The following is a 27,051-nucleotide window of genomic DNA, read 5'->3' as shown; positions in this document are numbered from 1 at the left end:
TCATGGAGTCTGCTTCATCCCATGCCCAAAAAATTAGGATCTCCTTCTTTTGGTCCTACCCCAAGGGGTGGTTCTTTTTTTCTTTCCCTTTCAAATAGGTCTTCAAAAATTGAGACCACTTAAAGTAATTCTTCTCATTTAAGTGATAGAAAAGTTACATATTTTGGAGGTCTCCTCTTTCTTGGTGTATCATAGAGTCCTCCATTTAGTCAAAGCTTTGGGAGGAAATAGCTTTAGATATTGTGGTGGAAAAGGAGAGTGATGATATTAATCAAGCAATCAAGGTGCAAGACAGCAATGAAGGTGGCATTTGAACAGTAGCCCTAAAGATATCGATAATGGCAATAAAGGCCAGTGGCAGGACAAGGAGAAAGTTGATTAATTATCATTCAGGTTTATCTCCTTCTTGGCATGTTATTAGCGCATGCACACAGATACTTCATTTCCTATTGGATTGGCCCAAGGAGGCGAGGATGAAGCTTTTGGTAGCACGCAGAGAATGGAATGTTTGGCTAGATACTCAAGCTCAACTCTTCTACTCGATCAACTCTGGGTGTCGTATGCAGGAACAAAGGCAGAGCCTGATCCTTCTCTGGATGTCGCCATTACTAGGAGGTCCTAGTCGTCGTCCAAACACATGATCATGCTCAGTCCAGATGCACAATCTCTTGTCTCGTGAAATCAAACGCCACGCGAGAGGCCCTTGGTTGATTCCGCTCGGTTCGAACCAAGACGCAAACCAAAGGAGATCTCTTGATCGATCTCCCACTACCTCTAGCTAGACACACGCAAAAAGAAATATCAATATTTCTCAGAATTCTAACAATGAAGGCCGGTGATGGAAACCTTACTCAATGGAAGACCGACAATAAAGTAGGGGGTGTCAATTCGGGTCAACAGGTCGGGTTCGGGTCCAACCCGAGTTGACCCGAGCATATACGGGTTGACCTGAACCCGACCTGTTTAGCTAAACGGGTCAGGATTTTTAACCCGAACCCGACCCACGCCAGTTATCAGGTTGGCCCGACCCAAGCAGACCTAGTCGCCAGACACATAGCAACGTCGGGCCTAGCCAGCATGGACGCTGACGCTGGACGACTTGGCGAGGTCGTCTGGTCGAGGCAAAGCGGCCTGCGTGGTTGCATTAGGTCGAACCGACGAACCCTAGCGCGATCGAGGTCGAGCGAAGGAGCGATCTGCCAGTCTGGGACTGCGAGGTTGCGTCGTTGCGGCTTGGCTACTGATGAGGCGGAGCAACGGAGCGGCGGAGATGCGGAGTCATCATGACGCGATGGCAACTATACGAGTAACGCGACGGCCTGTGTCGCCTAACGGGCTTGACAGTGGCACAGCGCTGTTATGACGTGACAGATCAAACTTTCGGGTCAACTGAGTCAACCCACGGGTTGTCGGGTCAACCCGAACCCAACCCGTTTTTCAAACGGGTCAAAAATCTAAACTCGAACACGACCCGTTTCGCAAACGGGTTGACCCGAACCTGAATTTTTCCACGTCAAGTCCAGGTCGAGTTTCGGGTTGTGTCAAAAATTGACACCCCAACAATAAAGGCATGGCAGTAGAAAAAATTTAAAATTCTAGCGAAGTCAATGAAGGCTCTGATACCATGTTAAATTCATAGAATTGGAGAGGGAAAAAGCTTAATATTATAACACAAAACTATTCCTATTTATAGATCTATACAAGATATCTTAATAAAGAAATAAATAACTACCTAATCATGCATAATTGCCCTAATATAAATTTTCTTAAATCAAGCCACCCAAATATAGAAGGAGATCAGCGTGATCCATGTAAGCTTCCCACGGATCCCCATGCTGGTCGTGGGATCAAAGGCCAAGGGGCAGCTGCGATTTAACAAATATCATAACAATGAATATGCCAAAGCAGCATCTATTTGGCTTTGGAAAAACAAGCAATTGATTCTAAATAATTCTAAAAGAAATTAGCTGATATTAACATTTATGTTGTTCGAGTTTAGGAGGCAATACCTGAATCAAAGGCATTAGAATTGGAAGTAACTCATCACCAAATACATTTGAAAGAACGTCTAAACCAGCTGCACTGCATTTCCGCAGATTCCATACATTGACTATGTCATCATCCTGTAATAGTGTAACCAAGTAAACCATCAAAACAGGAACGGCGCCCCTCCATGATAATATAAAACAGAAAGGGATAAATTGATAATTGCAGTTTTCAGGGAGGGGGTCAGGGGACACATTGATAACCAGGAGCACAAAGAAATGACGCATTATAAACCAAGAAATAAGAAATGACTAGAGTATTTGAATATACAGGATCTTCCCCATTATCAGATCCATGGATTCTTGATGAATGAAAACGAGGCTTCAAATCCTGTATGACGAGTTACAAAAATTAAGAATGGAAAACTTGTAAAAACATGAAAAAAAAAAAAACACTTAAATGGACATCTACATTATAATAGACAATTTTCCAAAATTGGGGCTTCAAATAGAAAGCTACCTGATCTCTGTCAGGGATGGACTCATCATCCTGTAACAAATGTAGCAAATTCACACAATAATCAAATTCATATGAAATGTAAAAGACTTTACAAAAAAAACTTCAGAATACCTCAGCATCACCAAGTGACTCGTCGTCATCAGCATACACCATATTTGACAATAAAACCTAGAAAATAGAAGAATAAAAGCATGGCCACCACCAAATTTGAGGCAAATGAAAAATATATATATATAAGGAAAACATATAGAATACTGGAATCAAGCGTGGCAAGAATTCTCGTAAGCCTTCTGGAGGCAAATTAGCATCGCAGTACGCTGACCTGAGTTAGAACACAATGAATATAAGGCAATTAGCATATAATACGTTAAAAAGTATTTTAGAGCAAATGAAAACAATCAGTGTTTAAAAGATTAAAGAAATATTGGCAAAAACAAAAAACACTAGAGAGCAGTGCAGCAATCAACAAAAAGCATTTCATAATTTCTATATTCAGCAGCAAATATTACCATCACATGCTTTGAATGTTACTCAAGCTCCCAAGTTGTTACTCGCACATAATTCAGCAAACCCTCCAAAAAACCAACAACCAAACACTAATTTAAATCACCTTTTAGACATGTAATAAGCAGCTAGGAAACTTCAAGGAAAGCACACCAGGGGAAAGACTAAGCCCAATGAATGTCAATACTTCGTCAACAACAAAAAATAATATCAAGCCTGTATCTCCCTACATGGGGTCGGCTACATGAATCCTTTTTCTCCATTTTGTTATGTTAAGAGTCAATTTCTTATTTAAAACTAATAAAGAAATGTCATTTCTAATATGTTCTAACAAATTCTTTTTAGGCCTACCTCTACCTTTTTTAACATAAACCAAATCTAATACATCTACTCTCCTAACTGTGTCATCGAAAGGCCGGCATTTTATGTGACCAAAGCATCTAAGGCGACTCTCTCTAATCTTATCTTCCAAAGGAGCTACTCCAACCTTTCATGTATATGCTCGTTTTGTATCTTATCTCTAAGTGTAAAGTCACTCATCCACCTAAGCATCCTCATCTATGCAACACTTGATTTAATATTATGCTTCTCTTTTAAGTGCCAACATTTTGCACCATAAAGCATTGTAGGTCTCAAAACTATCTTATAGAATTTTCCTTTTAAGTTTGAGGGGGACTATTCTATCACGCAACAAGCTCGTTGCATTCCTCCGTTTCAACCATCCAACCTAAATCCTACCAATAATATCCCCATCAATTTCACCTGAGCATTAGACCCAAAATATCTAAAATGTGTACTTTTATTAATGACTTGATTGCCAAAACTTCATCAACAATAATTAAAATTTCAATGATAAGCAAAGTCATCCAACTATTTAGCATCAGCCTTAACAGTAAATCTCCATCACTCATTACAGAGATCGCAGCAAGGAACCTGATGGCAACATGTTTAAAGGAGGTTTTCTCCATTTGCTTATTATTTGAGGAAAAACACCATGACAACTTTCGATCACAAGCCAACCTGGGGGTGCGGCTTAGTGATAACCTCCCATGTTTCAATCTCAAGACAAACATTCACAAGCAGACAGACTGGGAGAAAGAGAAAGAGTATGACAATAACCTACTTGAAAAGCATATAACTCAAGTGGTTGTTCTCAAACAAAAAAATTCGGGAAGGATTGATACAATAGTGCTACATTACAAAGGACTTGGGGACTATAAAATACAAGGAAAATCGATTGCCTTTTAAAAATGGCAAGCCAGTGATTCTTCTATTGACTAATCAGCATACTGGTAGACCAAAAAAAATTTAGAAGAAAGTCGACAGTATTCAGTCACAACCAAGCAAATGAATTCCTTTTCACAAAATCATATTTAAATCAAGAACACGAAACTAGCTAATGACAAGTTATATAAAAGAATGAAATTATCAAAGCGAAGAAAAATTAGGCATCCTTATCACAGAACTTCAGACCACTAACTATATACTCCTACTCCTACTTCTCTTGCTGCTAATAATCAAAATTAAATCAAGAAGAAAATTACCTCAACCAAATAAATTAACTTAAAGCTACAAAAAAAGTATAACATTTCTTAACCATCATAACTATCATGTCACCAAAACAGAAATAGTAAATAAAATGACCAAATTGATTAAAAGAAAATGCATAGGCTACACAGAATATTAATGTTTGATGTGATACTCCCGCAGGGAATAAATGCAAAAAATTATATCAAATATACGCTACTTGAATAAATTTGGCTTGGACTAAATTATCATTTGATATTCATCAAGAAAATATGAACATAAGCATTGAGCCACAGATAGAGTAAACTATGGATCATCATAATGAGGTCAATCTCATTAGTAAATTAGGTAGCTCTAAAATATATCAACAACATTGGATACAATCTCATTATAAAAATAGCTTCAATAAGATGCATAGAGGAATTTGGCAAAGAATTGGATATAAAATCACAAGGAATAGGCAAAAAGAGAATAGAATCCAATAAATTAGTCTTCATCCTTGATACACTTCATTTGAACTAAATTATTACTACTCTTTATCTCTTTGTTTGGCTAACTTATAGATATATTTTTCTCCCTCCTTAATATCTAATCTATTATATAAATCATTAAAAGCTAAACTCTTTGCATTGCAAATAACTTTCTTAAATTCCTTACAAGCCTCTTTATAGCTTTCTCAATTATCAGAATTTTACATCTAAATCAATTTTTATAATAAATCTTCTTATTTTTTTATTTTTTCTTGCACATTTGGATTTCCCCACCAACTATTTTTACTATTAAGAGATTTTTCCTTCGAAACTCTAAGCACATCTTTTACAATATTCTTAATATCACTAGCCACTTTTTTCCACATAACATTAGCATCCTCATGCACAGACAAAATCTTAAGCTCTAAAATCTTACTCTCAAAAATACTTTTGTTAATATTTTTTAAATGCCCCAATCTAATCCTAGAAAATCGTTTTACTTTATTTTTTTTATTTTCTACCCCTTTATTTTAAAGTTCAAAACTAATAAAAAGCCAATTTCTCCGACTAGTCTTACAAAATCATGCAAATGATTTTGTGAGTGACTTAGGCTTATATTTTCAAGAAGATTTATAAGCTTTCTAATTTTGATACCCTGTAAAATGCACTAATGATAGTAGGCATATTATAGATAAATTGTATGCTCAATCATAGATAATATCAAAACTCAATCACAGGTAATATCAAATCCAAAAGAAATACTTGATTTTTATCAAGCAATCTACAAAATTTCTATTAACCACTTCTATTTGACCATCAATTTATAGATGATTAGCAATTAAACTTATGAATTTCACATCTAAAATTATTGGTTTAGGTAAACCATATAATTTTACCACATAAAGTGCAATTTAACAATGTGAGGTGTAACATTAATTTTGTGGCATTGCATGAAATGTGACATATTTGAGAAGCAATATACCATTACACAAATTGAATCAAGAGCCCACATGTAGATAGTAAACCTAACACAAACTCCATACCAACATCCTCACAAAGCTTATATGGAAATAGCATAGGTGTATGAAGCCATTTATTCAATTTTCTATCTTTGAAAGGCTAACAATTCCTACATTGGGAAATAATTCATGCTAGATCTCTTTCCAAACTTGCATTGCAAGAGTCTTATCTTTCCAAAATATCCAACAACACCTCAACATATTAATCAAAAATCATAAAATCCCACAAAAATGAATCTAGAATACAAATTTAAGTACCCTCAAATGAAAAATCATCTTTAATCATGTAGTCTTCGATAAGCAAAAATAAATCATTATTTAAGTCTTTCTAAATCTCACAAAAATCCACTCTAGTACATATTCCTCCTTATATGATCAAAACCAACCACATTAGCCAGCATTTTATGCAGAATAATAGATACTTTACCCAATACATCATGTTTTTTTTATAAAATCCAACACAATATTTAAATACAAACAAATATTTGGATAGAACCTCAACCCACCTAAGTGTGTATATGGCCCATTCTTTTGAAAATTCAACTATTTTAAAGTTTAATGTATCAAAATATAACACAAATCCCTTAAGTAACAAATACTGGCAAAATTTTTGAAGAGCTTGCACAAAATAATAGAATTCTCTATCATAATTTGAATATTTTTATTTAGTCTCATTCACTTTCTTACTAAAAAAATGCAATGAGAAGCACTTCTTGATTCAACATTCCCCCGATACCTACTTTAAACACATCATAAGAAATCTTAAACACCTTCTTAAACTCAAGCAATTTAAGTGCAAACGCCTTGATACATCGCTATTTGATTTCAATAAAAGCATGGTCAATATATTTAGGTTTTGATTGGGACCGCTTTCTTACTGCTTTCTAAAGCAGCTTTCTAGTACAAAAATTTTTAGAACTAGAAATTTTTATATTAAAATTTGTTTTAAAAAGTAGTAAGAAAGTCATCTCAAACAAAACAGCAAGTCCATTTAAATCCACATTCATTCATATAATTTGCAATCAAAATAATAATAATATTAAACTCATTATTGAATCATCTATTAAAAATAATTAAATAATAAAAACTTCTGAATAACATGTATCTCAAAAGGTTATGGCCAATCATTAATTATACTAACCTTATCAGAATAAAAAAATGATCCATCCCCATACACAAAATTACCTAAACGATCATAGATGCAGTCACAAAATGCATTTAATATCCACATAGAACTTTTTAAATCAACAACCGTATGATCATGATCCTCAGTAGAGCATCAAAGTGTTGATAATCTAATGAATATGATATTTCAAATTCAGTTTACATAACAACAATAATCAAAAAAATTATCAACACTCTCCTCTATTCACCAGAATTTAAGCAAATCGTACCAAATGAAGGTCATCTTGTAGTTTATATGATCAAATGGATTTTCATCCTTCGCCATCCTGATTTCTTTATCTTCTCTTATGTATTTTCCTTGTACTACAGAAGTTCTAAGTAATTTCACTTATTGTATTCATATCATTTTCATCAAAAATGATTATATCATGTTTTGCTATAAATTAAAATATTATGAAAGTAAACAATAAAAAATATTCCAATGAAGGTTGTAAGATATGATTCATTATTCTCACGAAATTACTAGGTGAATTGGTTTATTTATTTAAGAGAGATCACCAAGTACTCATATAATCCATCATCAACTTCAGAAGTAGTCTTACATGCATCATCATCCCTTATTCTAACTGGATAATATCCACTCTTCAAATTACTTTTAGAAAATATAACAACACAATTTATCATATCCAATACATCATCCAAATGGCGTATAAGAAACAAATTTTTTCATGGTGATTTAGTTAATGGCTCTACAATGATAGTAGTACTATCTACAAACATCATCCTAGTACCATTTTTCTTAGATTTAAATAAAATAGATACAACATAAGGACTCATACTTTCTCTAATAGATCCCCTCCTAAGTAATTCATCAACTTGTATCTTAAGTAAAGCGAGCTGAGAGAAAATTTGGAAAAAAAATTTTGAAACACAAACTTTATTCAATACAAAACTAATTCTCTATAAAATAAATTGCAAAACTAAGTTCCACAAATAAAGGAAAACAAAATAACAAAATAAAGTGATTAAATTTTCTAAGGACAATATTAATTTTTAGGAATAGATAATATCACTCAAATCTAGGAAAGAAATTTTTAGGAATAATATTCATGCCATACATTTGTTTTTCAAAACAATTCCAAAATAATCCCCAAACTATTCGTGTATGGCCAATTTAGTCCCAGTGTATCATATTGCCCCAATTTAGTCCCTTGACTATACAAAATTGATCCAAAATAATCCCTCATATTATATTTGTGATATAAAATTGATCCTAATTTAATCTCTCGACTTTACAAAATTAATCCTAATATAGTGCCAAAGGTATCAATTTGGATCAATTTTATAAAGTCAAGGGATTAAATTAGAGCAACATAATACTCTAGGACTAAAATGACCATATATGATTAGTCGAGGGACTATTTTGAAATTTAACTCATTTGCTTTTTAATGGGCCCAAACTTAAGGGTTGTTATAATTGATTTTTTTCATCTAAAATTCATCTTATCAACAACCGATATATCAAGTCATATGCTCAAATCAAAAGAGTGTAGGTCAGCTATAGCTCCTCAGATTGACTGGTTCATCTTTGAATGAAAGAGATCTTGGAGATCTTTCAAAGCATGCTAGAGATCCTTTAGATCAAACATGTGAAGGAAAAACCATCACCGCTCCCCCACTTCTCTAGCTTTATGTACTCTCAAATATTTCTATGAGACATCAATCAATCATTATTTAAATTGGGAACAAAACTATCACATTTCAACAAGTAAACATCTTCAATGCACATTTATACTAGAAAAAAATAAGTGAACAAGAAGCAAGATACAGCATACATACCAAAACTCACATGCCTCAAGAGAAACTTCGTCATCAGAGTCATTATTAGCTAACAACATGTATTCAATCACATTCCTCAAATGCGGCTGCACAAGAAATTAAAATCTTACTTCTGGAAATACTATTTTACTAGTAAAAAGAGAACTGTTTAAAGCAAATCTGGATATGTAATGGCAGATTAAATCTCCAAAATAGCAAAGAAGGAACAGAATTTCCAGGACGACACTCGAAGGCTGTATGTAGCACAGTAATTATTCAAAATTAAAGAAAAATGAATCTGGCTGTAAAGTGATAAATATTTTACCAACCTCCAAAAATGTAGGTCGAACTTCGATTAGCTGAACAAATGCAGAACAAACCTACACATGATATTACAAAAATGAAATAAACACAAGTAAAAAACAATAAGGCTCATCTAATAATATAGTCCGTAATAAATAGCTTCTATTAACAAAAAAGTAATGAACAAAATAGAATAGCGCAATGAATCAGACTCTAGACTGTTAATGGTTTTTTTCCTGTTTTATACAGAGATTCAGTTTCATAAAATGTTGGTACAACTCAAACCTTAAATAAGCCGTCATAAATTGGACAAAGCCATATGATTAAGCGATTATGTACAAACAGATGTTCATTAACCAATAAACTCTTAAAATAGTGAGAGGAAAAGGTTTAAATATATTAACCACAAAGATCATTCAAGTGGATCTTCACAACAGAAGTTTCTCAAACATAAAAACTGTTCGGATAAAAACAAGAACTTTTTCTTTGGACATTTGAGCCATTAAGGAAAACTCACACAAACATCTCATATGCAAGCTTCGAACCCAAGACCTCTTGATTTGTAGTCAAAGCTCCCAACCAACAGACCAAGATGAAATGTATATAAATAATGATAAAGAATATTGCAAGAAACATAACATATATAGATTACCTACATTATTTTGCATCCAAGCTCTAGTAATTTTCTTTTTTGTTATGGAAAAAAAAAGAGAAAAGAGAAACTAGTCTTCAGATATAAAAAGACCCATCGTGAAAACAATGAATCCAACCACACGTCTTGAAAGAACTTACTGAGTTACTAGCTCTAAAGTTAGTTCAGTTGTAAAATAGTACTATGAAAATTTAAAATTTAGTGACTATTCAGTTGAAACTTCCAAATATGAGCATATGAAACCTTGGCCTTCTTAACATAAAATTATCTGAAATTCAAAAACAATTTCTTTCTTTTCTGCTTGACAGATAACAGATTCTCCAATTAATTAAAATCATTATTGCATACTTGATGGAACAGTGCAAGGTGGCAAATTAAGTGATGTGAAACCAGGAATTGAATTTAGAAACTTAATAAAATATTGTTCAAGTGATGAAATTGCAAGCTTAATTTTGTTCTCAATTGAAACTTTTCGGAGATCTTAGAATTCAACTATGGTTAGGCAAGAGCTTACACCTAAATTAGCAAGACCAATAAAATAACAACGATAATAAAAGTAAAGCAAATGAAAAAACCAACTAGAATCCCGCGGTTAACAAAGCGATTGTCTCACCTTGAGGCTGCTCTCATTTACCTACTTCTAGGCTTGTTGGGAGAAGAAGAACCACACAAATGATGAAACCACTCCTAGGGCGATGGCGTCGTAGATTCGTAGGGAAGGAGAGGTCGGCGCGGGTCGTGGAGGTGGTGCGAAGCGACGCCCTTCAACGATCCACGTGTAGACAGAAAAATGATCGTCGATGGACTCCACTAGAGCCGGTAGGATCCGGTCCAAATAGTCCTCGACGGTGTCGTCGAAGTCGAATCCAACGTCGAAGAAGGGAGATCGGAGGATGTTCACTCGTCCGCGGTCGTCGTACTCAAACCCGAAATTCCACTCGAGAACCTCCATGCATCCTTGAAGGGGTGAAAGGGTGGTCGCCGCAAATAAATCTCGAAGGAGGAGGGATGGTGGGCGGCGGGTTGTAGAAGGGGGAGGAGGCCGGCGGTGGATGTGGGGTGAGGAGAGATGGGTGCATGAAACAAAGTAAAAACTGAGAGAAATTTCAGTTTAGGAGAATTTTGGAGGGAAAATTTGAATTCCCATGAGAGAGCAATTAATTCCTTAATGAGGAATTAATGGGGAAGAGAGAGAGAAGGCCGGCGGTGGAATAAGGAGAGGGGAGAGGGATCAAACTGAAATTATTTTAGTTTTAATACAAATAGGATGGAAAATTAATGGGTCCTAATTTGAATTTCAAATTAGGATCAAGGGAGTTAATGGAGTAATTAAATGCACTCCACCAAGGGGGTGGCCGGCGGCATGCATAGGGAGAGAGGGAGGGATTTGGGGGAGAGGGGGAAGGGATTTAATACTTGATTTGATGACGTGGCAAGGGGTTTAAAACTCCAAATTAAATTGATTTGAAATTTATTTACTCATGAAAACTTTTCATATTTGGATTTCCAAATTAGGAAACAATTCAAAATTCGAAATTTCAAATCCCTAATTTGAGGTTGAGGGAAACTATGAGATAAGCCGCATGGGAGGAGGTCGTCGGCGAGGTGGTGGCCGGCGGTGGGAAGCTTGGCCGGCGGTGGGGAGAACCCTAGGGGGCCGGCGGCAAGAGCAAAGGAGAAAGGAATTTTGAAGAGCTCTCTAGTAGGAAGAAAATTACGAAAAGCAATTAAAAGAAAAGATAATTAGAGAACTCACTAAGAGATCCCAATGGAAGAACTCACTAAGGGGTTGTTTGGTTGCCTGCAAAGTAAATGCAATGTAAAGTAAATGCAGTGTAAAGCAAATGCAGTGCATTTCAAATACTTTGAGGCTGTTTGGATGTATGCAAAGTAAACACAGGAGAAATGTTTCCCTTGTTTGGTTAGATATATCCAGAGTAAAGTAAAACTGTGCATTTGTAATATTTTTTTTGTCATTATAACTAGTGTATTTATAAAAGTAATCACCGATTGTTTAAACTTTGTTTGGGATAGCTTTCTTCTTGCTTTCTAAAACAGCTTTTTAGTACAAATTAATGCTATAAACTTTGTAACATCGAATATTATCATCTTTAGCTTTAAATTTGAGTCAAGCTCATTTTTTTGTAATTTTACATCAAATAATTATGATTTAACTTGTTGATAATGTTTTTCCTAATATATAGAGAGCAAATATGTTTCAATATATAGCTCAAAATGTCAATCATGTTTGACTTGATTGGAAATCAGCTGATATTAAAAGTTCTGTGATGTGCAAAATTTCAACTAAAAAAACAGTTTTGATTGCTAGTAATATTTGTTATAATGCTAGAGAAAACCAGATATTGATAGCTGTTTACAGCTTTCAGGGAACAATCCTAGAAAGAGTTTTCCTGCGAACAACGAACAAGAGGAAAAAATCAGGTTATAGAAGGCTTATATTATGAGAAGCAACACTTGAGATACCTTTGTTTAATTAATATAATCAGTAAGGAACTTCCAGAAAAAATCTTAAAACATTTCCATATCCATTATATCCTTTATATTGGATAATAGCATATGGCAAGCAAATGCCGATGAAGCTGAAGCTTTCACTTCTCATCAATGATTTTCCAATCCATTACATTATAAATGAAACCCATATCAATCTTTTTCTCTATAACAAGTATATTTAAAACATGAGCTAAGGGATTAATTATCATAATAGCATGCTTTGAGTATGATTTACACAGCTAATACTATATTTTTTATAAATAATTACATGCATGCCTCTCGTAAAGTTTAAAAAATGCTATGGAAGCAATGCAACAGGAAAGGAACCAGAGACAAGAAACGAAAGAAACAGAGAGTTCAGTTTCTATATGTATACCTCTCCTTTTCTCCTGGAATAATATATTTCTAAAAGCAGAAAAACAGGAAATGGGGAATATGCTATGCTATAGTCCTTTAATTTGTGACACCAACGAATGTATTACTATTGTCAGCAGAAAGATGAGGATGCATGACTGAAAAGTATGTATGGACCCAGCCTCAAGCTTAGAGGAAGCAGGGCTAAATCTTGGAGGACCAAAATGCCTAACTGGACGACTAACAGAATTTTTCTTAGACACAGTTGGCAAGGCTGCTGGGGTCCTCACAGGTAAGCCAGTAGTAATTCCACCAGGTGGAACTATAGAATCAAGAGGAGATGGTATAATGGTATCTGAAACATTCACTTGATTAGACAACAAACCACAGGTGCTGAGAATAGCAGGGGGGGGGAAATGTAGTAGGATTAAAAGTGCTCAAGCCTCCCTGAAACATCAAACCATTCCCAATGTTCATATTCTTGAATCTATCGGATAACATGGCCTCTTTCTCTATAAGCCATTTTGATGTATTGATATCCACATCAAGAAAGCAGAATAGCAGGAGAAAGAAGTAAAGGTAAGCAGATGGCTTTCCCTCATTCAATTCAGCCTGGAGAACGATACCTCCCACCCATATATAATCGTAGAGAGGAAACCAAATCATTACATGTGCAGCAATTGTAATAAGCAAGAAAGCAATAACCTCCTTGAGAAGAAAACCTGTTTCTTCTCTAGGACAAAGACATCGATATTGTAAATAAATTTTTAATTAATGTTGTTATAAGATAATGATAGCAATCAGCTGTAAGTGAACCAACCCAATCAAAACCACAAAATAAAGTACTCAATATGTTCTCGTAGGCTTAACAAAAAAAAAGTTTATAGTTATAACAAATTTAATGCGTTATGCAAATCTTCAACAACTTCAATCAGTTTCCTAACTCTTTACGCATCCATCTAGCCTTCGAATCTGTAGGTTTTGAAAGGAAAGATGGTATCAGCTTGGGATGTTTTGATAAATTATCATATATCAAATCAACCTCTTCTTCTGAGAAGCCAGGAATATTTGTTAATTCAAACATCAGTTCAGTATACATATTCCGAACTTGAGTTGGAGATGTTACGGAGCTCTTAATTGCGTTAGCAACTTCGTTCACACTATCAGCCATCAAAGAAATATACTCACGAATATTTTGATCGATAGCTGATGCCTTAGACTTCTTTTTAACCACACCTCCTATAGCAGATGAATGTATTGGTTTCTTTTTTGTTCCAGTAGAATCTTCTATAACGTGCATATCAGAGCACTCATTAGGCATTGATTCATCTCCAGCAACATCTGTAAATGGTGAGGGTTCATCATCGCTTAAATGTATTTGTTGAGTTCCAAGAGGAGATTGAGAATTTCCAGATTTCGCCCACTCTCCTGTTGCATGTCCAACACCACATACTATCTCCAACTCTACATAATTTGCAATTGCAATATTTAAATAAGCAGCATCCTTGGGAAAAGCCTGTAAGGAATACAAAAAAGGTTGTTACCCCCAACATATAAATTTAATGTATGTGCTTAAAGTAATACCTGAATATGTGATGCATACTCTTCTTGACCCATCACTATCATTTTCTTCGTTTCATCCCAAGATACACCTGATTTTCGTTTTAACTCCTGAATGTGACTCCACACACTTCTTTGATGCCTTATTTGATTTTTGCATTGCTCACACGTAACCTCTATTCCAAACTTTTCTTTCATTTTAATTGCTGCACCTTGATACACAGAGTCTTTGAATCCTTGGGCACTTCGCATATTTGCATTTACATATTCCATCATTATTTGAAGCAATCCAGTTATCCACTCAGGTTTTAAGCTCCATAAAAAATTTTTCCTCTTTGCCTTTGAATTACCGTTCATCTCTATTTGTGACGAATTCATTCTCGCTTACATAAATATGATAAATACATATAAGTACTGAACAGGACGGGATTTAAAACTATGATAAATACATGAATAAAAACAATAAAAAAAAAATTAGTGAAGAAGTCGACATTCATATATGACATAAAACAAGCAATATCCATGAGATACATAATTATATTTGTAGTTAAGACTTGTTAATATATAAATAGAAGATTCTCAATAGCACATATAACAACATAATCAAATAAACAAAGAATTTGAACTTAGTAAGTTACATGTAAATTCATAAAACAAATGAAATTAACATATCTAATATCCATCATTTTGCATGCGAGTCCACATGAGTTGAGCAATTTCATCTCTTTTATCAAGCCATTCTCGCGAATCATCTACAGTTGTTTGATCTCCTCTTGTACAGTGGCTTCTTCTAGCCCATTCATCCTCGGATTGAATGATTTCATCGCCACCTTGTGTAACTATCCAATTATGCAGTATGCAACAAACAATCACTATATCAACTTGAGTTTGTAGAGGAAAGTAGGGTTCACATTTGATAATGGTGAAGCGATTTTTCAAGGAACCGAATGCACGCTCAACAGTTGTGCGTAATGAGGAATGTCGTAGATTAAAAAGCTCCTTTGAGTTTGTTGGTTGAATAGAATTGAACTCCTTCAAGTGATATCTTGTGGCACGATATGGCGAAATAAAACCATTTCGTGTGGAGTACCCACCATCAGCCAGATAATATTTTCCTGTTGGTACATGTAAACCATCTGATCGTTCTAATGCATTTTTAAGTACTGCTGCGTAATGAGAAGATCCTTCCCAACCAGCAAGCACGTATGTGAACCTCAAATCAAAATCTACTGCTGCTAAAACATTTTGTGTTGGATAGGGTTTCCTTCCTCTAAATGCGGCTTCATTCTCTTTTGGAACCCTAGCTTTAATATGAGTTCCATCTATCGCACCAATACAATCCTAAATTTGACACATAATATATTTAGGATTCCTTAATAAACAGATAGATTTTCATTGAATAAAAATTGATTATACCTTAAAAAATGGCATGAACCTATTACTTGATTTAATCTTATATGGAGTTTCAGTTGGTGGAGGCTTGATAAACTCATTGTGTAACTCCCCTACAGCATGTAATGCAACTTTGAAGTACCTACTAACAGTTTCTCCAGAGCGATGAAAGTTAAATCTGATGACTCGATTACGAACACTATGCCCAAGTGTATGTAATAGCATAGCAACTTGTTCCTCGATCCGAACATTTATTGTGTCTAACAACAATCCTCGTGTACGCAGTAAATCACATAATTTGAAAAAATGGGATCGCCTCATGCGTACCATATCAACACAGTCAGAATCACATCCATTATATAACCTAGAGAGATATGTGTCACGTTGTATATTCCGTTGAGGATCATATTGTTTTTTTTCTTTGCGAATCTTCTGTAATAGTACACAAAATGTACCAATTGCAAAACTAATCACTTTGAACACATCACTATATTTTTGAATTTGATGTAGTTCAGCAGCATTTTTCAATGGTTTAACCATCTTTGTAACTATAACATAAAAATTCAAACAAATAAAAATCAATTAGCAATAATTAATGAGATAAAACGAGTATAAACTAAAGGATTATATTTTGAAATATTCAAATTAATAGAAAGGTAGACATTATATTTTTAAATAAGCACAACTGCAATTGAAAATAAATCAATGGATGAGATCTATATTTGACATTTCTTGCATTTCTGGAGTAGTCAGCAATCTATGTGCACAAAACTTGAGTGCATAGATGGTTGATTTGTTCAGAGCACTTCTGTCAAGGAAATATCTAAATGAAGATCATATTGGGTGCCTAAATCAAAATTTTTAGGTAAGGCTTTCTCTCAGTTGCAGTTTCTATATTCTCTTCTCACTTTTTGGTTTTTTATTATGGGCACCATTAGTTCTTTTTATAAGACACATGACATCCTTACCAAAAAAAAAATTTATATTGCAATCTTTTCAAAATTAATCTTCTCAAATTAATATCATTAGATTAATTTTTTTTTCATTAGATTACTAGTTCTTCCCCACATGACATCCACTGGCACATTTATTTGATTGCAATAAGTTCCCATAATTCAAAAAGGAGTTGGTAGGGTGAGCATATTTACCTAACCTCCACCAAAATAATTCAACTTTAGACATAAGTTTGAATTTCTTGATACAATTCAAAGTCTCAGTTTGGCTCTATTTTGTTGCCCTGTAATTCACGTCAGATTCAATCCAAGCTTCAAATGAAAGAGACGTAATTGATACACTTGAAAGCTGCTTAATAAGCTCAATGCAATCTTCTCAAAATTAATCTAATGAATTTAAGACACATCCTTACCAAAAAAAAAAAAAAAATCTTTCAGATATCCTTCACGGTGAAGGAATACACGGATAACTTCAAAAAACGGTGATAGGCAAAGAAAGATCTGGAAGAAGGAATACACGGTGAATTCACGGATTACTTCAAAAAACGACATTTTCTTTTGAAGAAAAGATAGCAATTTACCTGAGGGATTGTTTGCCAACAGGATTTACGCAGGATTTGAGCAGGATTTAGCTGCCAAACGGGATTTGAGCGACCCGTAAATCTGATGGCGGAATAAATCCTCCGTTTTCCTTTTTTTTCCGTAAATCCTGATTTTGCTAAATCCTCTACTTCGACGGATTTACGGGATTTGGTCGGAGAAGCGCGTGAAAGAGAGAAAGTACCTCCGGAGCTGCTCGCCGGATCGAAGTCGAACAAGAACGAAGCTTCGCTTTTCTCCTCTCGATTGAAGCCGAACAGAACGAACGAAGCTAGGCGAAGAAGCCTCTCGATTGAAGCCGAACAGCACGACGAAATTTGGCGAAGAAGCCTCTCGATTGAAGCCAAACAGCGGGACGAAGCTTCGCTTTTCTCTTCTCTATTGAAGCCGAGCAGCGGGACGAAGCTTCGCTTTTCTTCCGATGAATTTATAACCCGCTCAATACGAGCGGGTTTCTAATTCCCGCAAAACAGACTCCTTAATACACTCCTAAAGCATCCGACGAAAACCTTTTGTTCCGCTCAAAATTAACCAAACATCCAAATTTAGTAAATACAGGTAATTGATTTGCTTTACACTCCTAATTCAGGCAACCAAACAGCCCCTAAGAGAACTTCATGCACTCACAAAGAGAACAAAGCATGGAAATTTTCATTCATTTAATCATTCCCAATACAATGACAAAAGCCCTTTATATAGGCTGACAAAAATATAAAATGCATAAAGACGAAAACGCCCTTGGGCTACAATAAGTACTACTTCCCTCATAGGGGTACAAAAGGAAAGCATGAAATAAACATCATGAAAAAAGAAACTAAAGCATCAAAAATAAAGGCTGTGAATCAAGGCCGTCGATCGGCGTCCCCGGCGATGGTACACATGTCGAAATCTGATGCCCTCATCATTAAGATGAAGAAAAACCTTATTTCATCTTCCAAGTTCTAGTCTAGGAGACTATAAATCTAAAGATACAGTCAAAGGGATCTTGAATTTGTTGATGTAAGTTTACCAATAATTGACCAACTTTATTTTTTATTAGATCATAAACACTATTAAGCTAAACTGTATTAGGGCATGAACTTGCAACGTGTAGACTTCATCTTCTACATCTAAACAGTCTTGACAAAAGTAAGGAACCAACAGTTAAGAAGCATAACTACTTCCAAATATTATACAATGGACTAAAGCTATATTTAACAAGACTCCGTTGGAATGTAAAAAATTCATAAGTTTCCAAATAGTCATCTCTATAAAATTATAATGCAACTACCTAACAAAAAGTCATATAGAAACTTAATAAAGTAACTAACTATTTCCCTCTGAAAACAACGTTGTTCAACACTTCAGCCTAAACAAATGCAGACTTGTGTAATGCCTTACACTTTCAGAACGCTGTTATAACCAATCTCATTTTATTTTTCCACATTTATAGCATCAAACATTCAATGAAGTGCCATACTTAACAACATATGCATCACCTTCTATGCCCCTTAAGGATGCTACAAATTCAAACATTTGTCAAAGTTAAGGTTTACTTCCAAAGAACATATAAGAATAATTCTTTAACATATTATTTAGGATCTAAGTTAACATGGGATCAAATGCTTGGGAGGAAAATAATTTGTTTTTTTATCCCCTTTATTTCATCTTTGAAAAAGAAAAAAAAATGTTGCTCGCAGAGGAAGGGGATGCTAGAAGAAAGCTTCAAGTAACATTTCAAAAAAGTGAATATAGTCGTTCAAACATACTAATCAAATGATAGCATACCACATTCCGATAAATTTTGGGAAAATTCTAATCTTCCCCTATGAGTATGATAGCATATGGGACAAGGCTACTAGTTTGTTTGTTTGTTTGTTTGTTTGTTTGTTTTTAGGGCACAGTTACTAGTTGTTTTTACCATGTGGGATAAAATAAAATATGTTCAACGTTCACCTTTTTCATCCTCAAAAAGAAGTATATGAGCAATCAAAACAAAGGTGACAACTTCATGTGTTTATATGGCTGATTTCTAGGAATTCTAATTTGAAACTCTCCTATGCTACCAGGATTGGCGTGATTTGAAACAGGCGTCAACATTGTTTTAATGTGGCCCAGCAAAACCCACTTGGAGGATTTGAAAAATTAAAATACATAGAAATGAAAAGATATGCAAAGAACTTGGAACATTAAGAAGGTTGCCACACAGAAAGAGCAGAAAATTGGCTGATTTCAAATATTCAGCTGCATAGATTTCAGATTCAATTTCTGATTTCAGTGAAACTGTAGAAGCAAATTAGCGTAAACCACAAAAATTTAGGGCACTTTTATGAAGAGCTTGAGTAAATGATTGAGTTTTATTGGAGAGGGAGGTATGGGTTGAATGGATTGTGGGTGTTTGAGAGGAAATAACAGAGTGGTCAGTTAGGAGAGGAGATAGGAGAGAGAGAGAGAGAGTCATGGGACAAAGACCTGAAAAAGGGGGGGAGAGAGAGAGAGAGAGATGGGACAAAAGGTTGACAAAAAATAGAACAAAGACAAGATGGAGAAAATGAGAGGCGGAGAGGCAACGAAGAGATCGTCAAAGAGAGACAGTAATACAAAATAGAATAAAGAAGAGGGAGAAAATTGTATAGGAGGGAGCAAAATTAATAAGAATTGTGGGAGAGACGATTCACCTCTAGAACAATGAATCAACTTGTATCTTGCATTTCTTTGCTTGAAATTAATAATTATAGCCCCTTGGTATTATTTCTGGATCTATTTGGACTAATTTTGTTGTTTTTTATGTTGTTGTGTGTTGTTTTGGTCATCAAATCCTATTACAGATCAACTAAAAGAGTGATGGTACTAAGAAGGTACTTAATCAAATTTTTTTTAAACAAAAAAAATTATAATAGCCACGGAACCTTTCAAATAGTTATAGCAGCCCAAAACAGTCCCTAAATGTGATCAATTGTGAGACATTGGTGTGGGTAAATTTTGACACTAATTTGTGGGACATTTGAAAGCTTGAAGTTATTAATTTCTCTTAATGAGCCAGCTTTGGAAACCATGTTTTTTCTATATAAAGGTGAAAGTGCAATTAAAGAGTGCATGGTGCTAATGCTAAATATGACCATAACATGGAATGCGTTAAATCCAATTAATTATGCATCATCAATATAAACATAGAGATTAGAGACATATTTTGAAATGGGCATTGGTGTTGCTCTTCAAGATTTTTGACATTTTATGGGCAAAGTTGATATCGGAAAAATATATGACAATTAAAAGTATTGATAAATGCTAATGTTGGTGTGTATCAGAAAGGTAACTTGTCATGATAAACACTTCTCTTTGTTATTAACATTATTTGTTTTTGTTTTTTTTTTTTAGCTTATATTGTGAATTATATGATATTATATACCATCGAGCAATGTTTTTAGTAGAAAAAACTAGTATTAGTTTGATGTAGGCAAAGGGGGGGTCAACTCAAACCCAAAATAAGTTGGATTTGACTTCCCTTAAGCTTACAAACTCAATGAAATTTGAGCTAGAATTTAGCTCATTTATGAGCTGGTCTTTAGTTCATTTATTGAACTAAGGGTTAGCTCATTATTAGCTAAGTTTTAGTTCATAGTTATCTTTTAATTAATATAATTTTATTATAGTTTGTTATGTCTTAATTTAAGTTGTCCCTTGGGATTCCAAAATCGCTTTTGGAATACCAAGGAAGTTTGTTCTCCCATGCCGTGTCTCCTTGGCTTCCACGGTTGGCTGTTGTTTTCCGTGCATGGCTCCTTGGTTCTCACGGTGGCTGCTGGTTTTCCGAACTGGGGGCCTTCCCGTGGCTTTTGGCACCTCGGTTCCGTGCGGCCTCTTGGGTTCCCATGGTTGTTTCCTCGGTTCCCTGGCTAGGCTGTTTTTCCGTGAAAAGCAAGGGGGCCTTTTCCATGGCTTCTGTTGTTTGGATTCCTATGGGAATTAAATGTTATGTCCGTTTGTATTCCCCCTTTCATACCTATAAATATGAGGGGTTATATAATGTTTTGAAGAGTGATATATGAATTTTTGAAAAGAAATCTGCGGATTTTCTTGGAGAAGCTTGCGAGCTTTGTCCACCTTCTTCTTCCACCTCCTTTGGAAATCTTGCGAGCTCTTTCCACCCTTCTTCTTGGCTTCTAACCTCTTTCGTCTCTCCGCAAGTGACCACCCCATCTGTATCATTCGTCTCTAAGTGAAGCAAGTTTAGGGTGTCTTACTATTAGATTCAAAGTCGTTTAATTTTAATCTGTATTGTAAGTTTTGTTTTATTAATTTCTAAGTCTGTTTTAGATTTGAAATGTAAGAGTTTGTTCGTTTTATTACGTAGGAGTCCCATTTCTTATTTTCGTTACCCTTTGTGGCCTGAGGTCCTCGGGTCCCCCCATCCCCCGGATTTTTGCCCACATCATAGTTTTTACCTAGTCATTTATATTAATAATTTATAAAATGGAATATTGTACCAAAGATGTCTCGGCTATTTAATGTTTCGACATATAATGTCAGCTTTTTTCAATTTATGGTGTGTCATCATGTTTGTGCTGTGTGTGTCACTTCATAGAAGTATTACGTCCAATATAAAAGAATATGGTACAATGGGCAAAAATGAATGAGATCCAATTGAACTTGGAAAATCAAGAAACGTTGGGTTTACTGAAACTAATAAGAAAATTAAAAATGGAAAATCAATAAGTTTAGAAAGAATACTAACCAGTTTTCGTACTTCAGCAGCACCATCTCGAGCAAGAATAAATAAACCTTGTAGGTACTGATCCATGGAGAGCAGCAAGGCCTTTATGATATTTTTGATAGCATACATTAAACGTGACATAGCATAAAAGATATTTAGCACAATACGGACCATAACTTTAGCCAGAAATTTTATAGTATTTTTTTACTTACCGTAGGCATTATTACAATAAACTGATTGATGGAGCCCAATGAGAGCTTTCTAAGAGTAGAATGTGGAGATTGGAAAAACTGCAATACAGATAGAAAAAGAAAAAGTTTCTGTCAAACACCAACACAGAAAAATATTTATCCCAGAAGAACATGAATCCTATATCATGTCCAGCATAATGCTACAACATAAGAAACTCCAGGCCAGTTGCAAATTAGAAACAACCCGTTGAAGAAAGCCAAATGGTATTTGTAACATTAATATTACACAAACCTCAAGCCAAACAAAAGTCAGACGAATTTTTTCATATGCATTTAGGAAAAGAAACAGCTTTGTGCATATGATGCAATAACTTTCAAGGCTTACAGCTAGAAACATTCCACAATCGAACCAAAGAAATAAAGATGCTTTTTTAAGTAATTTAGAGCCCAACATTTAAGGCTGGACTAACCTGCAATAACCTTGGCATGAAAATGTTGATAGGTCTTTCTGTTAATCCAGGAACATCGACATCAAGTTCTTCTGGCACATCCTCACAGACCTGTTTAGACACATGAAAGAATGGATGGTGTAATTTTACTTGAAGCACGACAATCATGAATCTAAAAAGACTAGAAGACACAATTTTGTTCTAGCAAGAACATAAATGCAAAAGAAGAGAATAAGGTCAGGTCATTCCAGTAGAGCATCAACTTGAAGATGCAATTGTGTACTAGCAAAAACATAATTATGCAAGTTCATATTGCAGTAAAAAATTTTGGTGCAACTGTACTTCAGGGTGTTACAGACGAAAAAGTGCAAAACAAGAAGACTTGCCAAACAGATAACTGAATGTTATTTTGGTTTCCATGCTTAGCAGGTACACAAACATACGGAATTGTCTAGATAGAATTTTCAGTAATTTAAACTTCCATGGTTGCATTTTACTGTTTGTCATTCACAAAATTCCTGCATATGTACAATTCCAAATTAATGTACCATTCCCCTAAAGAATCATTAAGACAATCCAAGATAGTTGGGACAAGGAATGATGGAGGTAGTGGTGGTAAATGTTGAATGAGTATGTTATATCCTTTTATCAAAATTGGTCTCGCATACATTAAATTTTGACACAAAAGCGTATATAATAGAATGAAGACAACAAGCTAATAGAGAAGGTGAGATGCATTAAGCCAGCCACAAATGGTTGAATGGTGGTGAACATAAATGAATATTGAATACACTTCTATTGCAGTTGGACCAGAATTTCTTGGCGTAGAATACAATATGAGTATAAAATAAAACGGCTGATGATAAAATGTGGCATGCAAAATAGCCCAGTTTCTTTTGGCTATTTACTAGCAAAAACACCAAGTCCTTTGATCAATAGAAAAAGCACCAACCTTGTAAATAGCATCCATAGCACCTTCCATGTGATATAAGTCATTACTATCCAAACAATGAACAAGAGCTTGCAACAACTCTGGCCAACCCAATAGTCGCCCAAACTGCACAATCACACTGATAACAGTTCCCGCTGTAGATCTGATTGTCTTATCTGCGGCCCCTAAACATGGGAGTAATTGTGACTTAATGTATTGCTGATGTGAAGGAGATGTGGATCTGAAACTGATTCTTAAATTATTTTTCAGAAGCAAGCCAGCAGCCTGTCGTATTTCCACTGATTTATCCTGTTATATTAGCAGATTACAAATTAAAGAATAATAATACAGCATAAAATCAGACAATATGACGCTATCGCAAAAGATGCTAGCAATGACTGACAAAGAAAAGAATTAAAAAAACATTAGCTACATTGATACATAAAACCAAAAAAAAATTGATATATCAAAATTAAAATTTTAAATGTTAAAGCTCTCAACCATTCATCTTAAGTAGGCTGAAATAGTTCCTTGTGAGCCATTAGTCTCCTTATAGTCCAACAACAACTCAAGTGCAAGCCCATTTTACCTAATAAACTAAGCACAAGTCTACAAACTAATTCCAACTTAAGAACTGGCACATCCAAATAATAGGTATTAAAAAGTTTCAGAACATCTAAAGAATGAAGCTCCATATAATAAACAACAGCATAAGGGACAATATAAGAACTATATGCATTATGTCAAATCTTTTTCATTTCTTTTTTTTTTTTCTTGGATTTCATTCTTAGTTGTCCGTCTGAAGTGTCAAAGGAATGGGAAAAAACAACAACATAAAGGACAACATAAGATCTAAATGTATCATGTCAAATCGTTCCTTTTTTTTCATTTCATTCTTCGTTGTGAGTCTGAAGTGTAAAAGGAATGGAAAAAAAACTACATTTAATTGTGTCTGCGTAAGTGTTTGTGCGTGCATGAGAGATGAAAGCAGAGCTAGAAAAATATGTTAAAGCCTTTCCAACCACACAAGTATAAGTCAGAACTCTTGGGTGATGATGATGATTCATGAAATCCACAGCTGAACCTACTGTAACAATCTTTAGCCCATGAAGAATATATTTACTAGGAGCATTATCGTTGGTTTATTCAAATATCAAATCCAGCCATCCAGTTATTATATTACCTCGGGCATCAAGCAAAATAAAGGTTTTCAGGTTGAGACACCAAATCAGTCACACATTTGAGATACTAAACTACATATTAACTTTCTAATGTCTGCTAAAATTCAGTCAAACTAAAACCATCCACGCATCATAACCAGGAATGGATGAGAAACTTTAACACTTGAATATTACGGCCCAAAGGCTTGAGCCCGACTTCAAGCCCTTATTCCCAATCATTCAAACTGAAAAAAAAAACAGTCAGATAGTATCAATTATGCCAACATCGACCCACTATCCTGAGCCAATTTTATCAAGTTAATCCTTTTAAGCTGCTAAGGTGTGAGTGCCAACCCCACAAACACTCAAACCGAAATAACACAAAACTCTCTTCGAAACAACAAAAATCCTCCCAGCAGAGAATCAACTGCACCGATAAAACAAGCTAGAACCGTAGCGAAAACATTGCAATTAGTAACACATCATCCAGATCAATAAGAAACCCAGCAAAAAAGGAAGAAGAAAATTAACAGGGAATTTTGGAGAGGAAGACCGCCGCTGACCTCCGCCCTTGCCAGGATGAAAGCGAGGTAGTTGTTGAAATCGGCAACCTGGCTATAGTGCTGAAGCTGCTGCCATATGAGGTGCTGATCGGAATTCGGGGAAATCTGCCGCTCCAGCAACCCACAGATCTCGCGAATTCCCTCCTCCTGTGGCTGCCACATCGACGCAGCGGCCGCCGCCATCGCCCGGCCGCCTCTCCGGAAGAATCAATAGAAGAGACCTGGAAGATAAAAAGAGATTTTCGGGTCCTGGTTTGGCCGGTAAGAGATTCGTATGGGTCGTGACGAAGACAGACCGAGATGAAAATAAGAAGAAGACGTCCACTCTTTTTCCAATAGAAACGAATGCCTGCCGTGCGACCGGGAAACGCACGAGTCGGCGGAGGGGCGAAAAGTGGAGAAGAAAAGGGACGCAGGGCAGAGGGGGCAAAAATGGAATCTCAAAGGGCAGAAATTGTTGTCGGATTTCCAATAGGCTTCTTGTGGCTGGATTGGTAGAAGAGCTTCCGAAATGAAGTACAGGTCGACAAGGGTTTTTCTTTAAGCCTTACATTTACTTTTGTGCAATTTATGTCAAATATTTTATCATCTATTTTATTAATATTAAAAAGATATTTGACAATATATCAAAATAGGTTATAATCTTCCATTTTTTTAGCTATATACTATAATAGAATTAGTATTTGATATTTCAATAAAATAAACTTTGCATAAAAAAACTATGATTTTTATTAATGCAATCATTAAAAATATGTGAATAATTCTATACAACAATGACTATTTGTGCAGGTACATCCTTGCAGGTATCTTACAGGTCACATTTGGGTCACGAGGAAGGAGATCCACTCTCCTAGGATAGTCCTTTATAGGGACTCGCGCAGGAGTTGGGAAGGAGTTGATCATTGAGCATGACGAACCACTTTCGACCGCATCCTCTAAGCAACCTCCCTCCTCAATGAAGGCGACTACATAAATTCTTCTCCCAATTGGGCAAGCCTTTATTCATCTTGGCCAAAAACAAGTCCTCTATACATAACACACAAAAAGTGAAGCTAAAAGGCACACATCTCATCCCAATACCTTCTTCAAATCATCTTTCTACTCACACCCTCTCACCTCAATGGGGCAACACTAGATCGACATCCTTCTCAATGTCGACTCAACCTCAAAAGATCCACATCTAGACATTACTAGCCTCTCTCATCTTAATGGGGCAACACCATATCAACATCCTTCTTAATATTAGCTCAACCTTAGAAGATTTGCATCCATGCATTACTCGCCCCTCTCACCTCAATGATGCAACTCCAGACAAACTTCCTACTCAACGTTGACTCTCACACAAGATCTCCACTCTAATCAGCACAATCAGTCGAGCACTATCATAAAATGATAATTCAACCCCTGTACTTCATACTAATTCTAGTGTAACTCTCCAAACCCTATAAATAGGGGGAGGAGTCATTCACAAAAGAGGGACAACAAAAAACATTAAGGATCTCAACAAAAGAGTCAAGATGCTATAAAACTAGAGTGAGAGATTCAAAGAAAGGGAGGGAGGGAGAGAGAGAGAGAGAGAGAGAGAGAGAGAGAGAGAGAGAGAGAGAAACTCTCCAAACCCTATAAATAGGGGGAGGAGTCATTCACAAAAGAGGGACAACAAAAAACATTAAGGATCTCAACAAAAGAGTCAAGATGCTATAAAACTAGAGTGAGAGATTCAAAGAAAGGGAGGGAGGGAGAGAGAGAGAGAGAGAGAGAGAGAGAGAGA

General features: G+C 35.3%; 1 protein-coding gene across 2 annotated transcripts in view; it reads right to left on the bottom strand.

Annotated features, from left to right (window-relative positions):
* The window catches only part of LOC110096174 (transportin-1), a 114,238-nt gene extending 88,464 nt beyond the window's left edge, over window positions 1-25,774 (bottom strand). The window contains exons 1-13 of one of the 2 annotated variants that reach the window (XM_020821968.2): window positions 25,577-25,774; window positions 25,281-25,501; window positions 23,579-23,866; window positions 22,648-22,737; window positions 22,199-22,276; window positions 22,008-22,088; window positions 9,298-9,348; window positions 8,990-9,075; window positions 2,761-2,827; window positions 2,617-2,673; window positions 2,506-2,535; window positions 2,317-2,376; window positions 2,010-2,123 (exon numbers count right to left, since the gene is read on the bottom strand). In XM_020821968.2, the coding sequence (XP_020677627.1) occupies window positions 2,010-2,123; window positions 2,317-2,376; window positions 2,506-2,535; window positions 2,617-2,673; window positions 2,761-2,827; window positions 8,990-9,075; window positions 9,298-9,348; window positions 22,008-22,088; window positions 22,199-22,276; window positions 22,648-22,737; window positions 23,579-23,866; window positions 25,281-25,463 (1,185 nt within the window). In that variant the 5' untranslated portion in view covers window positions 25,464-25,501; window positions 25,577-25,774. Of the gene's footprint in view, window positions 1-2,009; window positions 2,124-2,316; window positions 2,377-2,505; window positions 2,536-2,616; window positions 2,674-2,760; window positions 2,828-8,989; window positions 9,076-9,297; window positions 9,349-22,007; window positions 22,089-22,198; window positions 22,277-22,647; window positions 22,738-23,578; window positions 23,867-25,280 lie in introns of both variants that reach the window. The other variant, XM_020821967.2, reaches the window with a different exon arrangement.
* Between the last annotated feature and the right edge of the window lie 1,277 nt (window positions 25,775-27,051).

This window comes from Dendrobium catenatum, unplaced genomic scaffold, assembly GCF_001605985.2.
Source record: "Dendrobium catenatum unplaced genomic scaffold, ASM160598v2 fragScaff_scaffold_1666, whole genome shotgun sequence".
Taxonomy (NCBI): Eukaryota; Viridiplantae; Streptophyta; class Magnoliopsida; order Asparagales; family Orchidaceae; genus Dendrobium; species Dendrobium catenatum.
The sequence above is the reverse complement of the archived record's forward strand: the minus strand, read 5'-3'. Positions and strand labels throughout refer to the sequence as shown.